The following is a 16,241-nucleotide window of genomic DNA, read 5'->3' as shown; positions in this document are numbered from 1 at the left end:
CAGGAGTTCAAGACCAGCCTGGGCAACATGTTGAAACCCCATCTCTACAAAAAATGAAACAATTAGTCAGGTGTGGTGTGTGCTTGTGGTCCCAGCTACTCAGGAGGCTGAAGTGGGAGGATCACCTGAGCCCAGGAATTCAAGGCAGTATTGAGCCTTAATCACACCACTGTATTCCTACCTGAGGGAGAACCTGTCTCAAAAAAAAAAAAAAAAAAAGATAAGGGTCTATTCTTTATCTCATGGAAATATTAAAACTAGTTGGGAGAGAAAGCAATTTGCAGTGGGTGGAGGGAAGCCTTCATGGAGCGGTGACTTGGTGAAAATAACAAAGACATTCACTATTGTTCTTGTCCAGGGAGGTTTGACCAGCTTTTGAAAAACACAGTGGAGCTGGCCATCAGCTATTAAAACGTTAAGAGTTTCATGAATAATTGGGTAGTTTAAAAAAGGGAGAGAGTAGGAAAATCCTACTCAGTGGGAAGAATTAAATTTTTTCACATATTTGTGAAAATATTAAACACCAAACTACTTCTAAACTATATATAAGGTCAACAGTGGGGGGAGGTAAATAAGTTATATGTCTTCAGTAGAATATTACACAGTCATTAAAATACTTTTGAATTGAATAATATGGGCATATGTTCAGGATATAATAGAAAACGTAGGAGAGGAAATCATTTGCTATATGATGCTAGTTTGTATTTCAGATGTCAGATTTTATTAAATATATTCCTTCAATAAACACTTACTGATACATCACAGATGTTAATAGTAGTTTCCTCTAAGGAGGGGGACCCAAGTTAATTTCTTAATGCTTATCTGAAGTTTTCAAAAATGTCCACATGAAGCATATTGGATGTCACTTTTATCGACATAAAAACAAAACATGCCATTACCCAGCTAGACACACAGAGAATCATGTGATACAGTCTTGATTTGTCACATGCAGACATGTTTTTAATTATGAGGCCTTCCTGCTGAGGCTCTGGAGATGATCTAATCCCACCCTTGCTCTACACGTGTGCCCCAGATATGCAACATAAGTGGACCAAGCTCACACAGCAGGCTCCTGGCGGTGCCAGGTAACAACTCGACTCTGCTCCTGCCAGTCCAGGCTCCCCTCGCCGCACCGCGGCTGTACAGGAGGTGGTTGCTGGTGAGCTACTCTCCTTGAACTGTTCTGCTCTCTTGGTGAACACAAAGGGAAATGGAGTGGGTGGGGGTGAAATGTAGAGATTCTCCTTCCAAAAGGAAGAGGTAACCTCTCACCCAAAGATAGGACAATCAAATACAGCTTATCTGTTAAAACAAAGTTGAAAAAACAATGAAGAAATCACCTCATTCCAGACAGGGTTCAATTCATTATCAACTTTCTTTGTTTTCTTTTTCTCATCTGCAAAAGAGATAAAGGAAGACATATCAATCATTTATAAAAAATTAGAGGAGAGAGATCCAAGATGGCTGATCACTAGCAGCTCGGAATTGTAGCTCCCAGTGAAAGCGTAGAGAACAAGAGGATGCCACATTTTCAGACTAATTTTGGTTGCTCACAGACCAGGAGATTCCCAGCGGAGGAGCCTCACGGGTCGCCAGTGCGACTCTTGTGGCCGGCGCTGCGGTTCTTGGTGCAGAGTAAACGAGACTGGGTTTCCTTTTGGCTGACATTTGGAGCTCGAGAAGGCAGAATCACCTATTCAGCTGATTGAAGGATGGACTCAAGAAGGAAGCCAGACCAGAGATTCCCAGGCAGAAAAGCACCACAAATCTTAACGCCGCTGTTTTAGTCGGCCCAGTGGAATTCCGGCGCTGGGAATCAACAAGTTGGACATCCACTCAGAAACCTAATTAGAAAGTCAGTAATTATAAAGACCACAGATGGATAAATTTATAATGAAGGTAAGAAACCAGCCTAAAAAGGCTGAGAATACCCAAACTCAGAACGCCTCTCCCTCTACAGGGGATCACAGTTCCTCATCAGCAACAGAACAAGGCCTGATGGAGAACGAGTGTGTTCCATTAACAGAAATATGCTTCAAAAGGTGGTTGATAAGAAACTTCTGTGAGTTAAAAGAACTTGTTCTAACCCAATGCAAAGAAACTAAGAACTTTGAAAAAAGGTTTGACGAAATGCTAATGAGAATAGACAATTTAGAGAGGAATATAAGTGAATTAATGGAGCTGAAAAATACAACATGAGAATTCGTGAAGTATGCACAAGTTTTAACAGTTGAATTGATCAAGCAGAAGAAAGGATATCAGAGGTCGAAGACCAATTTAATGAAATAAAATAAGAAGACAAGATTAGAGAAAAAAGGATAAAAATGAATGAGCAAAGTCCTCAAGAAATATGGGACTATGTGAAAAGACCTAATCTACGTTTGATAGGTGTACCTGGATGTGACGAAGTGAATGAATCCAAGCTGGAAAATACTCTTCAGGATATTATTCAGGAAAATTTTCCCAACCTAGCAAGGCAGGACAATATTCAACTCCACATAATACAGAGAACACCACAAAGATATTCCTCAAGAAGACCAACCTCAAGGCATATAATCGTCAGATTCACCAGGGCTGAAATGAAGGAGAAAATGCTAAGGGCAGCCAGAGAGAAAGGTCAGGTTACCCACAAAAGGAAGCCTATCAGACTCACAGCAGATCTCTCAGCAGAAACCCTACAAGCCAGAGGAGAGTGGGGGCCAATATTCAACATCCTTAAAGAAAAGAACGTTCAACCCAGAATTTCCTATGCAGCCAAACTAAGCTTCACAAGTGAAGGAAAAATAGAATCTTTTGTGAACAAGCAAGTACTCAGAGATTTCATCACCCCCAGGCCTGCTTTACAAGAGCGTAGTGCTTTGAAAGGAGCACTACACATAGAAAGGAACAATCAGTATCAGCCTTTCCAAAAATATACCGAAAAGTAAAAAGCATCAGCATAATGAAGAATTTACATCAATTAATGGGCAAAACAGGCAGCTAACATCAAATGGCAGTATTAAACTCACATATATTATTATTAATCCTAAATTTAAATAGATTAAATCCCCCCATCAAAAGAAACAGCCAAAACCCATCGGTATGCTGCATCCAGACTCATCTCACATGCAAGGATACGCAAAGACTCAAAGGGATGGAGAAAGATTTACCAACCAAATGGAGAGCAAAAATAAATAAATAAATAAAAAGCAGGAGTTGCAATTCTCGCCTCTGATTAAATTGACTTTAAAGCAACAAAGATCAAAAGAGGCAAAGAAGGACATTACATAATGATAAAAGGATCAATGCAACAAGAAGAGCTAATGATCCTAAATATATACGCACCCAATACAGGAACACCCAGACACGTAAGACTTATAAAGAGACTTAGACTCCCACACGATAATAGTGGGAGAATTCAACATCAATATTAGACAGATCAATGAGACAGAAAATTAATAAGGATATCCAGGACTTGAACTCAGATCTGGAACAAGTAAACTTAATAAACATTTATAGAACTCTCCACTTTAAATACACAAAATATACATTCTTATCAGTACCACATCACACCTACTCATAGGTTTAAATGAAATATTGGTTGGCTGCTTGTTTGTTATTTTCTTTCCTCATTTTTTTCCTGTCTCCATTATTAAGCACAATTATTGACATAAAAGAGGTTTTCAACACCCATTTTTAGACTGCATTCTAGCCTGGGCAATAAAACAACACTCCCGTTCTCTCTCCCTCTTTCTCTTCTTCATTCTTTTTTCTTTCTTTCTTCCTTTTTCTTTCTTTCTCTTTCTTTTTTTTCTTTTTTTCCTTTAAAAAAAAAATTAAAGAACATGTGCCATTCATTGATTCTAAGGACATTACCTGAGGGTTTACTTGCACCCACATTTCCCCATTCATCTGCTTAGGATGGGCATGAGCCACTGCACCTGGCCTTCATCTAATCTTAACCCTAGAAGGATCCAGGCCAAGGTAATGCACGGCTGTAATCCCAGCACTTAGGGAGGCCAAGGTGGGAGGATTGCTTGAGCCTAGGAGTTCAAGACCAGCGTAGACAACATAATGAAACCCCATCTCTACAAAAATACAAAAATTAGCTGGGTGTGGTGGCACATGTCGGTAATTCCAGCTGAAGTGGGAGGATCCCTTGAGCCCAGGAGGTCAAGGCTTCAGTGAGCCAAGATCACACCACTCCAGCCTGGGAAACAAAGTGAGACCCTTTCCCAAACAACAACAACAACAAAAAAAAAAAAACACCGCTAGGAGGGATGTATTACTATTTTCATCCCCCTTTCACAGCTAAGGAAACTGAGAAGCTGAGTAACATATTCAAAGTCAGTTGGCCGGGTGCAGTGGCTCACACCTGTAATCCCAGCACTTTGGGAGCCCAAGGCAGGCAGACAACTTGAGATCAGGAGTTCAAGACCAGCCTGGCCAACATGGTGAAATCCCATTTCTACTAAAAATACAAAAATTAGCCAGGCGTGGTGGTGGGCACCTGTAGTCCCAGCTACTCGGGAGGCAGAAGCAGGAGATTCACTTGAACCCAGGAAGTGGAGGTTGCAGTGAGCCGAGATTGCACCAGCGCACTCCAGCCTAGGTGATAGAGTGAGATTCAGTCTCCACTAAAAAAACAAAAAACAAAGTCACCCAGTCAATAAATGGTACTGCTAGGATTTGAGACCCAGGCAATTTCACATTGGTGGCCACACTTCGAGTCACTCCTCCGCCATCACTTCTCCTCTCTTGCTATGGAATGCAAGAGGCAGTGGGTTTTGTTTCGCTAATGTCACATTGCTTTGGCTCCCAGCACACAGCTGCCTGTGGGACTAACCACCTCATTCTTCCAAGACCTCAGCATAGCAAGGCTGTGAGTCATGGCCCTCACTCTGCCAAGCATTAACTTTTCCACTTGAGAGGGCAACACACAGCCCAATGGCTCCCTTCCCATTTCAGCATGCCCTATTTGTCGGCTCATGCCCAGACCTATACTGGCTGGTTCTGCCTGTGCTCTTTCTAGTGGCCTACAGAGCCCCTCACTGCATCTGACTCTGAGGTACCCTAGAAGCTGTCCTGAAGCTTCCCCTCCCACACTTCCATTTTCACCCCACCCATCCCTCTCCTCATCTGACATAAACTCCCAGCCCTCCTCTCTGGTTCCAGTATAAGGAAGTGCTCTTGAGAGAAAGAGGAGACATGCAAAGGATTTTTTTTTTTTTTTTTTTTTGAGAGTCTCGTTCTGTCGCCAGGCTGGAGTGCAGTGGTGCATCTCAGCTCACTGCAACCTCTGCTTCCCAGGTTTAGGTGATTCTCCTGCCTCAGCCTCCCAAGTAGCTGGGATTACAGGTGCCCACCACCATGTCCAGCTAATTTTTGTATTTTTAGTAGAGACGGGATTTCACCATCTTGGCTAGGCTGGTCTTGAACTCCTGATCTTGTGATCCACCCACCTCGGCCTCCCAAAGTGCTAGGATTACGGGTGTGAACCACCGTGCCTGGCCGAGGATTTTTAACTTAAATAGAACTAGACAAAATGGTTTCTGTGTGTTATTGTAACCACTCCCTCTACAGAACATCTCTAGGTGCCAGGCTGTGCATTCTACCATAGTATCTCTAATCACTGAGACAATTCTTCAAGGTAAACGTGGTCATTTCCATTTCTCAGCCAAGAAAACGGAGAGTAATTAACCTGCCTACGATCACACAACTAATATGGAAACAGTGCCAGATTTTGAACTACAAGTCTCTGGCTCCAAAATCTGTGTTTGTGTGTCTTTGCCACCACGACACAGTGCCTTATTGCAAGCCGTTAGAAATGCTGGATAATGAAGATGCAGAAATATAACGTGTGATGGGCTTGGCGTCTTAGAAAATGTCCATAGGGAAGTTCATAGTCACATTCCAGGTTATCCTGAAACTCTCTAAGATTATTGGCTCTAATACACAAAATATTGCCTCTGTGAGTTTTCCTGCAGGAAAGAGCTCATTGTTCTCAACAGATTCTCAAATGTGTTAGTGACCTTGAAAAGGTTAGAAATCCCTGCATTCAACAAGCATGAAATAGTACTACCCATCTCCCTCCACCTCCCCACTGCCCCTGCTCCCATAACCAGGGCTTGGTGGATGAGAATTGAGTCATGAAAGTGTGCATCTGGACCCTGAAACCATGGCAGGCCTTTAAGAGAGAAGATGGGCAATTCCAAGAAGTCCCAAGAAGAAGGGAAAGCAAGGAGAAGTCACCAAATAATGCATAAAAACTGGGCACCGGTGCTTGGGGTAGGATTTGCATCACTGCAAGATGGCACTGAAGCAAAGTTCCAGTCTCCAAGTCCCCAAGACTCCAACCAGGGAGCCGAGGCAGGGACAAGGGCCCCAGGGAGGCTGCAGAAAAAGCCAGCACTTGTCAACATGAAACAAGTCCCAAGCCTGGTTCCTGACCTAGGAAACAGTACAAGGAAGACATGCAGCAAACTACCTTGATGCCGAGCCTGGGACCACGGATCCTTTCCGCCCTCAGGAGGGACAGGATTATTCAAGGGTCAGCAGCTGGGGAGTGTGAAATGATCCATTCGTTCATTCATTCATAAACATTTGTTAAGCATCCACTGTGGGCCAGTAACAGGAAACAGAAGAGTGTAAGACAGTTCTTAGTCTTAAAACATTCCACAGGCCAGGTATGGTGGCTCATGCCTGTAATCCCAGCATTTTGGGAGGCCAAGGCAGGAGGATCACCTGAGGTCAGGAGTTCAAGACCAGCCTGGCCAACATGGTGAAACTCCGTCTTTACTAAAAATGCAAAAATTAGCCAGGCACAGTGGCGGGCACCTATAATCCCAGCTACTCAGGAGGCTGAGGCATTTAAGAATCGCTTGAATGTGGGAGACAGAAGTTGTCATGAGCCGATATGCCACTGCACTCCAGCCTAGCAACAAAAGTGAAACTCTGTCTCAAAAAAGAAAAAACAAAGAAAAAAAAAGAAAAGAAATAGCAAAAAGCTCCACCATGCTCTTGCCTGTCTCTTTTCTTCTTTTTTAAATTTTTTTAATTTTTGGGACACAGTTTTGCTATTGTTGCCCAGGCTGGAGTGCAATAGCTCAATCTTGGCTCACTGCAACCTCTGCTTCCTGGGTTCAAGCAATTCTCCTGCCTCAGCCTCCCAAGTAGTTGGGATTACAGGCATGCGCCACCATGCCTGGTTAATTTTTTATATTTAGTAGAGCTGGGGTCTCTCCATGTTGGTCAGGTTGGTCTCGAACTCCCTACTTCAGGTGATCCGCCCGTCTTGGCTTCCCAAAGTGCTGAGATTACAGGTGTGAGCCACCGCGCCTGGCCTTGCCTATCTCATTCTCATCCTGAAATTCCCTCCTGCCTATCAGAATGGGCATACATGGAAATAATGACTGGCCAGCTCAGGCCAAGAGACCTCACAGCTCAGCCCACAGAAATGGTTCACTGAGCGAGTTCTTCCACAAACGTTAATCAGCTCCTTCCTTCTTCCATCCAACAAATATTTGTGGAATAGCACTTGCCAGGCATTGAGCTGGGCACTGTAGGAGACATAAAAATACCCAAGACATGGTTCCTGCCCTCAGGAAGTCTAGTGGGGAGGGGCGATGTAGTTATAGGGAACTGATATCGAAAGAACTTCCAGCCGGGTGCAGTGGCTCACGCCTGTAACCCCAGCACTTTGAGAGGCCAAGGCAGGTCAATCAGGAGTTCAAGATCAGCCTGAACAACAGGGTGAAACCCTGTCTCTAAAAAAAAGAAAGAAAGAACTTCCGACCAGGCATGGTGGCTCATGCCTGTAATCCCAGCATTTTGGGAGGCTGAGGTGGGCGGATCACGAGGTCAGGAGTTCAAGACCAGGCTGGCCAGCATGGTGAAACCCCATCTCTACTAAAAATACAAAAATTAGCCAGGTGTAGTGGCAGGCACCTGTATTCCCAACTATTTGGGAGGCTGAGGCAGGAGAATCACTTGAACCCAGGAGGCGGAGGTTGCAGTGAGCCGAGATTACGCCACTGCGCTCCAGCCTGGGTGACAGAGCGAGACTCCATCTCGAAAAAAAAGAAAGAGAGGACTTCAGTTGCTATTAGAGGGGTATCAATGCACAGATAAATTCAGAGGAAAGAAAGGTGACTTGAGGCTGTGTGCACAGAAGCAGCAGAGGCTGAGCTAGATGAAGACTGAAGGACAAGGAGAGATTGAAAACGTGAAGCCAGAAGACAAGCTCACTCCAGGTAGACTCAATAGGGTGGGTGGGGCAGGCATGGAGGAGGGAGAACTAGTTAAGTCACATCTGCAAACAACCCAGGACCCAACCAGCTGGAACCAAAGAGTGCAGAAGTGGGTAGGGGGCAACTGGGCTTTGTGGGAAGGTTATGGTCACACTGTGAAGCTAGCCTGGTACTAGGCTAAGCTTCATTTGGCTGATATAAGTACTTAAAGGAGGAGGGTATTAGAAACTGGATTTTATAACTTAAAAAAGTTTGTAACGCATGAGAAAAACCAAGTGGGCCAACAATTCTCCTAGCCCATGTTCCTGAACACGATTCAATTGTGTGTTGAAATTAAAGGGGAGCAGCTGAGTCCAAGGAGATGCCAGTTAACTACAGACCAGGGGGAGCTAATTAAGCAGAATTTCCTGCAGCTCCTGGCACTCCCTGTGTGAGGCCGATACTAATGGCGCTACCTCTAGGGGACAGTCACTACGGGCAGGGCATTGCTAAGCCCCCTCCACCTTTTTTTTTTTTTTTTTGACAGAGTCTCGCTCTGTCACCCAGGCTGGAGTGCAATGGCACAATCTTGGCTCACTGCAACCTCTCTCCTGCCTCAGCCTCCTGAGTAACTAGGATTACAGGCGCGAGCCACCACATCCAGCTAATTTTTGTATCTTTAGTAAGACAGGATTTCACCATGTGGATCAGGCTGGTCTCTAACTCCTAACCTCAAGTGATCCACCTCGGCCTCCCAAAGTGCTGAGATTACAGGTGTGAGCCACCGCGCCCAGCCTGCTAAACGCTTTACCTGCATCATTTCACTGAATCCTCCTGGCAAGTCTATGAGGTAGGCACTGTTATATTCCTCAGTTTGCAGACAAGCAAAGAGAGCTCAGAATGGTTAGGTAACTTAGCCTAGATCACAGGGCTAGGAGGAAGCATAACCAGGTCTAGCGTGACTCCCGAGCCCAGGCATTTAATCACTGCACCTCCCATCTCCCTGGCTAATATGGAAAAACAAAGTGGCTGGCGTTAGCTCTGACCCTCCTGGAGAGGGAAGAAACCCTGCTCCCTCTCTTCCGGGAAGGAGGCTCTCATGTTTATCAAAATGTGTACACGTTACATTTTATGAAAACCCATTCTTGGCTGGCGCGGTGGCTCATACCTGTAATCCCAGCACTTTGGGAGGCCAAGGCAGGCGGATCAAAAGGTCAGGAGTTCAAAACAAGCCTGGTCAACATGGTGAAACCCCATCTCTACTAAAAATACAAAAATTAGCTGGGCGCGGTGGCAGGTGCCTGTAATCCCAGCTACTTGGGAGGCTGAGGCAGGAAAATCACTTGAACCTGGGAGGTGGAGGTTGCAGTGAGCTGAGATCATGCCACTGCACTCCAGCCTGGGCGACACAGCGAGACCACGTCTCAAAAAAAGAAAACCTACTCTCACACATAAACACATCAGGCAAAAAGAAAGTAAATTATTTTTCTTACCAGCAGCCAGAGTTACATATTTTTATTAGTTATTTGATTCTACCTCTTTAAAAAGAAGGTTAAACCCGCAGGCATTGAACATCAAATTGAATTACAGGAAACTCCCTCTCCTTTCTCTACATCACCTACCCCCAACCTGGCTCCTATGTCTAATTTTATTAAGATGACTCTTTCTTCCTATGGAAAGAAATGAAATACTTTCAGCCCAGAACATAACAACTGACTCAAATGCAGAGCACACTCTGGACCAGGGCTCAAGGCATTCTTTGGGACATTTCCTGTTTTCTGATTAGCTACGCCTGCTTCTCACTCAGTTCTGTGGAGGTCACCACTGCAGTAATTAACCCAATGCCAGCCTCCGAACAAGGTTTCCGGGAGAACTGAACAGCTCTCTTAGCCAAAGCACCGCCCTCTTACACAGAACCATTTCCTTTGTTGTCCACCTACCAGCCAGTGTGTCAGAGCCTTATTGAAAAGGCCTGGCCCAGTGCGGTGCTCACACCTGTAATCCCAACACTTTGGAAGGCCAAGGCCAGAGGATCGCTTGAGTCCAGGGGTTTAAGACCAGCCTGGGCAACATAGTGCAACTTCATCTCTACAAGATACTTAAAACTTAACCAGGAATACTGGCATGCACAATAGTCCCAGCTACTCAGGAGGCTGAGGTGAGAGGATTGGATGAGCTTGGGAGGTCGAGGCTGCAGTGGCCACACTCCTGCACTTCATCCTGGGGGACAGAGCAAAAAAAAAGGGCTTGAAAGACACCAGGACTCCTGAAATTGGCTTGCTACATCTGTGCCAGTGGTCAGCTGTGATGGTTCACTTCATGTGTCAAGTTGGCTGGGCTACAGTGCCTTGTTGTTTGCTCAAACATTGGTCTAGATGTTGCTGTCGAGGTATTTTGTAGATGTGATAAACATTTATATTCAGTTGAGTTTAGGTAAAGCAAAATTACCCTCTATAATTCAGATGGTCCTCATCCAAACAGTTGAAGGTCTTAAGAGCAAAAACTGGTTTCCTGGAGAAGAAATTCTGCCTCAAGACTGTAAGATAGAAAGCCCACCTGAGTTTCTAAGCTGTGGAATTTAGACTCGAGACCTGCAACATCAATTCTAATGTGAATTTCCAGCTTGCTGGCCCACCCTGCAAATGTCAGACTTGCCAGACCCCAGAGCTGCATGAGCCAGTTCCTTAAAATCTCTCTCTCTCTCTGTCCAAACATATGCATACACGTCCCGTTGCTTGGCTTCTCTGGAGAATCCTGACTAACCAATCATGCCAGGTGCCCATGGAAGTAATACGACAGTAACACATTTGAAATGCTTCCAAATACACACCATCTCACTATTCCTAAAAATCCTGCAGGGAAAAGCACAGGTGTCAGCCTAGCTTCTCTGACTGGACTTTCACATCTGTGAATTCTCTTCCTTTGAGCTGTTATCTTGGGAAAATATAAAGCTGAACCCCCAAGCTCAGAGTCCCTCATATATAAACTGATGCATTCAGATGAGATAATCTCTAAGTTTTCTCTCAGACTCCACCATGCATAAGGTTTATGAAGTGCCCCCAAGTCCTGCACGGTTAGACTGCTGTGTCTTACTGAAATGGCCTCAGGAAAAGCGAAGGCACTGTCCACAAAAGCTCCCAGAGTAACTCAGCTCTGTGGTAGGCAACATGGAACAACAAGATCTCTAGGTTCAGCCAGGAGTCTACATTCGATCTCCCATTCAGAAGTCCTTCTTCACCTTTTCTAGGTCTCCGGGTCATGCCTCCTTTCTTTTGAGATCTATAAAGTCCCACATGAATTGATCTGCCATTTCACCTAACATTTCACACACTCCTGAAGCCCATCCATACATGGCTAACACTTATTATTTTTTATTTTATTTTTTTGAGATGGAGTTTTGCTATTGTTGCCCAGGCCGGAGTGCAATGACTCGATCTAGGCTCATCACAACCTCCACCACCCAGGTTCAAGCAATTCTCCTGCCTCAACCCCCTGAGTAGCTGGGATTAGAGGCAGGTGCCACCGTGTCTGGCTGATTTTGTATTTTTAGTAGTATTTTTCTCCATGTTGGTCAGGCTGGTCTTGAACTCCCAACCTCAGGTGATCTGCTCACCTGAGCTTCTCAAAGTGCTGGGATTACAGGTGTGAGCCACCACGTCCAGCTTCTAGCAGTTATCATTAAGTGCTCTGAACGGAGTCACTGTTTCCAGGGCTTCCCATGAATTCCCTCACTCAATCTTCACAACTATAACAGGTAAGTTCTATCATGATCATTCCCAGTTACAGAGGAAGAAACCAAGACACAGAGAGGTTAAGCAATTTATTAGAGGTCACACAGCTAGTAAGTGATGGAGCTGGGATTCAAACTCTGACTAAAGAGACAAAGGCAGTTAGTTTTCAGAGTTGGAGGATTAAGACCAGAGGATGATGCCTTGAAGGCTGGAACTATGTATTATTAATATTATTATTCCCCCCCACCAAGGCTTACTACATGGTGATTTCTCCATGACTTGAGTAAATTGGACTTCATAAGTTTATATAAGTACGATTACTAGGGCTGCTTTAATGATTAAATGAAAGAATGAATACAAAGTACCCAGCCCAGTTCCTGGCACACAGTAAGCACTAAACAAATGAGAGCTATCAGATGATTTCTTTTTTTCTTTTTCTGGGTTTTTCTTTTTTTTTGAGACAGCTGGAGTACAGTGGCGAAATCTGGGCTCACTGCAACCTCCACCTCCTGGATTCAAGGCATTCTCCTGCCTCAGCCTCCCAAGTAGCTGGGAATACAGGCATGTGCCACCATGCTCGGCTAATATTTGTATTTTTAGTAGAGGTGGGGTTTTACCATGTTGGCCAGGCTGGTCGAACTCCTGACCTCAAGTCATCTGCCCTTCCTCGGCCTCCCAAAGTGCTGGAATTAAAGCACCACGCTCAGCTAAATGATTTCTGATTGCAGCACCAGGGCAGCCTCCTTGCCTACCCCAGGGGGTTCCCAGGCTGTGAAGCCCCAGAGGGCAGGGCCTCTGTAACTGGAGGAAGTGCCCGGTGGAGCTGGGACGGCCCTGGTAGAATATTTCTTCCATGTGGCTCCATTCCAGGCCTCTGAGGTTCCCTGGGGCAGCTGGCATGTGAGCAGTGACTGCTCCTCCCTGGCAGGCAGCCTGGCAGCCTCCAGGAGCCAGCTCATTTCCACTTTCACCAGAGGGCAGAGAAGGCTCTGAGAAGGGCCGGCAGGACTTAAGGGGCACCTGGGGGAGCACAGGGACACACAGCCCTCAGGTGGACCTCTCAGGCAGTGTCTGACTTTTGGCTTTCCAACCCTGGCTGCCCTATCATTCCAGGAAGATGCTGTCAAACAGGTTCTAGGAGAAAGGCATTTTGGGCAAGTGGCAATGGTGATACAAAGCGAGGCTGTTTGGGACATTTCTGAAACAGTCACTGATATCACTGATAAACAGAAATGCCCCAGCCAAAATGCCAGCGGGGTGACTACTCCCCTCCCCACATCCAGTGCCCCACTGGCCTCTGGAAATGCCCTTTCAGATGTACAAGCTCTTGAATCAAACCCACATCCTCCAAGCGAGCTGCAGTGAAATCCAGTCCATTTGAATGACTCAGCCAGAATCTGCTTCCTAAAAGCCGATGCCGGGGCGTGGTCATGTCCCAGCTCTGCTCACTGTCAGGGCTGCCGGGAAGGGCACCCAGGAGGGCCAGGCACCCAGCTTGGCGGCCTTGGTGTTTGTGTTGTGTGCTGGGCATATTAAACACATTCACGTTTGTTCCCTGCAAGGGAGGCTGGGCGCAGTGCTCACACCTGTAATCCTAGCACTTTGACAGGCCAGAGGTGGGAAATGGCTTGAGCTCAGGAGCTTGAGGCCTGCCTGGGCAACATAGTGAGACTCCAGCTCTACAAAAAATTTAAAAATTAGCCTGGCATGGTGGCTTGCACCTGTGGTCCCAATTACTCACTTGGGAGGCTGAGATAGGAGGATCACTTGAGCCCCAGAATTCAAGGCTGCAGTGGGTCATGATGAGGCCACTGTGCTCCAGCCTGGGTGACAGAGCAAGACCCTATCTCAAACAAACAAGCAAGGAACAAACTAACAACAATAACAAAAACAGGAGATATAAAGATGACCATTTTGCCGATAAGGAAACTGAGGATCAGGGTTGTTAACTGACTTGCCCAAGATCATAGAGCCAGTAAGTGGCAGAGCTGAGCTTCAGCCCTAAGGTCAGCCTTGTTTCCAAACCTGTGCTCTTAACTGCCACTGTGGGCAGAGGGTGCTGGGTGACCTGAAACTTTCTCAGACAGACCTTCCAGTGGTGCAAACGTGGTCTGCTTACTCCAACTCTTCATATCTAGATTTCTTCATTAATAAAGATTGGTATCTAACGCCCAAGAATAATAGCTACCATCTGTAGGGCTCACCATCTGCCAGGCACTCTTCTAAGGGCTTTGTAAATGTTACCTATTATTGTGATCCTTATTCAAGGCACAGTAAAGTTAAGTAGCTTTCCAGGATTACCTGCTAATGAGAAACAAAGCCAGAATTTGAATATAGTTCTTCTGGCTCCGGAAACACTTAACCTCTCTGGCTTCTGACTGGTATATTTCTGAGACATAATTTGCTGGAGAATGAATTAAGTCTCAGGTACTCAGCAAATACATTTCAAACCCTCTGAGGAGGTAGGGCCTACGGGGCCTCTCAAGGCCCGAGTGTCCTCTAAAAAGGGGATACAAGGCCGGGCACAGTGGCTCATGCCTGTAATCCCAGCACTTTGGGAGGCTGAGGTGGGTGGATCACAAGGTCAAGGGATCGAGACCATCCTGGCTAACATGGTGAAACCCCGTCTCTACTAAAACTACGAAAAAATTAGCTGGACGTGGTGGTGCACGCCTGTAATCCCAGCTACTCGGATGTGAGGCAGGAAAATCACTTGAACCCAGGAGGTGGAGGTTGCAGTAAGCTGAGATCACACTACTGCACTCCAGCCTGGCAACAGAGCAAGACTCCGTCTCAAAAAATAAAGGGGAGGGGATACAAAAGCCCACCTGGTTGAACTGCAGCAAGGATCAAGTGAGAAAGCGTACAGTGCTCAGGACACAGGGGACATTACCATGTGCTGGAACCAGAATTATCAGCTGCTTCCTTCAGGCAAGCTTTGGGAGGATCCAGTCCCCTGCCCATCCCCCCTCCAAGAGACGGTATCAAGAGAAAATAAAATAGTCACATGAAACCACTTTGAAAACAAATGCAAAGCGCTGAGTCAAAAATCTTGATAATTAGATCCGATCCCTCCCAGGCAAAGAATTTCCGGTTGAATTTACCCTCAACTTCAGACCTGATGTCTCATCATTAATCCTCTTTCAGTGGAATTGTTGGCCCTGCCAGCAGTTTAATCCATTTTCTTTTCTTTTTCTATCTTTTTTTTTTTGAAACGGAGTTTCCATCTTGTTGCCCAGGCTGGAGTGCAGTGGCACAATCTTGGCTTACTGCAGCCTCTGCCTCCCAGGTTCAAGTGATTCTCCTGCCTCAGCCTCCCAAGTGGCTGGGATTACAGGCACGCACCACCACGCCGGGCTAATTTTGTAATTTTAGTAGAGAGAGGGTTTCTCCCTGTTGGTCAGGCTGGTCTCAAACTCCCAACCTCATTACAGGCATGAGTCACCGTGCCCGGCCTCATTTAATCCATTTTCTTCCACTCTCCTTCCTAGGTTGTGCATGGCTTTCACCTCTACACAAGTTACCAGGTTGGGCTTCATGTTTGCTGTGGATCTGAGGGAGAGCTGGGAGTCAGGAGTATTTGTGGGCTGTTGTTTGTCAGTGGGGCCTGGGACAGGGACAGAGGGTGGAATTAAAATGAGAAGACGCCAAGCACGAAGAAAACCAGCCATATGTGAAGGAGTGGAAAAAGGCATAGGACTGAGCATCCCAAGACCCAGCTTCTAGTCCTTCCCTGCCTCTTTCTGGCTACACAGCTTTGGCCTCCCTTGATATCGGAGTCACAGTGTCTTAATCTGCACAAGGGCTATGAATATCTGCCTTCAGTACCTCCTTGTGTTGTTGTGGAGAACAAATAAGATTACACCCAGGCCTGGCATAGTGGCTCACACCTGTAATCCCAGCACTTTGGGAGGCCGAGGTGGGCAGATCATGAGGTCAGGAGTTCAAGACCAGCCTGGCAAACATGGTGAAACCCCGTCTCTACTAAAGACAGAAAAAATTAGCTGGGTGTGGTGGCAGGTGCCTGTAATCCCAGCTACTCAGGAGGCTGAGGCAGGAGAATAGCCTGAACCCGCAAGGCGGAGGTTGCAGTGAGCAGAGATCGCAGCATTGCCACTCCAGCCTGGGCAACGGGGTGAGTCTCTGTCTCAAAAAAAAGAGATTACACCCATGAAAGGGCTTGCTACACTGTAAATGCCCTGGAAGGCACTGTCACACATGGAAGCCATCATAATGTGTCCAACACCAGAGGGCAAACGAGGGAATTTGGGGCCCCAGACCAAGGCCTCTGAGACCAGAGATG

General features: G+C 46.1%; 1 protein-coding gene across 6 annotated transcripts in view; it reads right to left on the bottom strand.

Moving 5' to 3' along the window:
* The window catches only part of MYOF (myoferlin), a 184,072-nt gene that overhangs the window by 153,911 nt on the left and 13,920 nt on the right, over positions 1-16,241 (bottom strand). For all 6 annotated transcript variants that reach the window (XR_004258974.1, XM_032245509.1, XM_032245511.1 and 3 more), the window contains exon 2: positions 1,341-1,396. Coding sequence is in view for 4 of the 6 variants with exons in the window: in XM_032245509.1 (XP_032101400.1) it covers positions 1,341-1,396 (56 nt within the window). In the remaining 2 variants the exon portion in view is untranslated. The remainder of the gene's footprint in view (positions 1-1,340; positions 1,397-16,241) is intronic.

The sequence above is a fragment of the Sapajus apella genome, unplaced genomic scaffold, assembly GCF_009761245.1.
Source record: "Sapajus apella isolate SASKATOON/1434 unplaced genomic scaffold, GSC_monkey_1.0 scaffold58, whole genome shotgun sequence".
Taxonomy (NCBI): Eukaryota; Metazoa; Chordata; class Mammalia; order Primates; family Cebidae; genus Sapajus; species Sapajus apella.
Note: the sequence above shows the minus strand (reverse complement) of the source record. Positions and strands in the feature narration are given on the sequence as shown.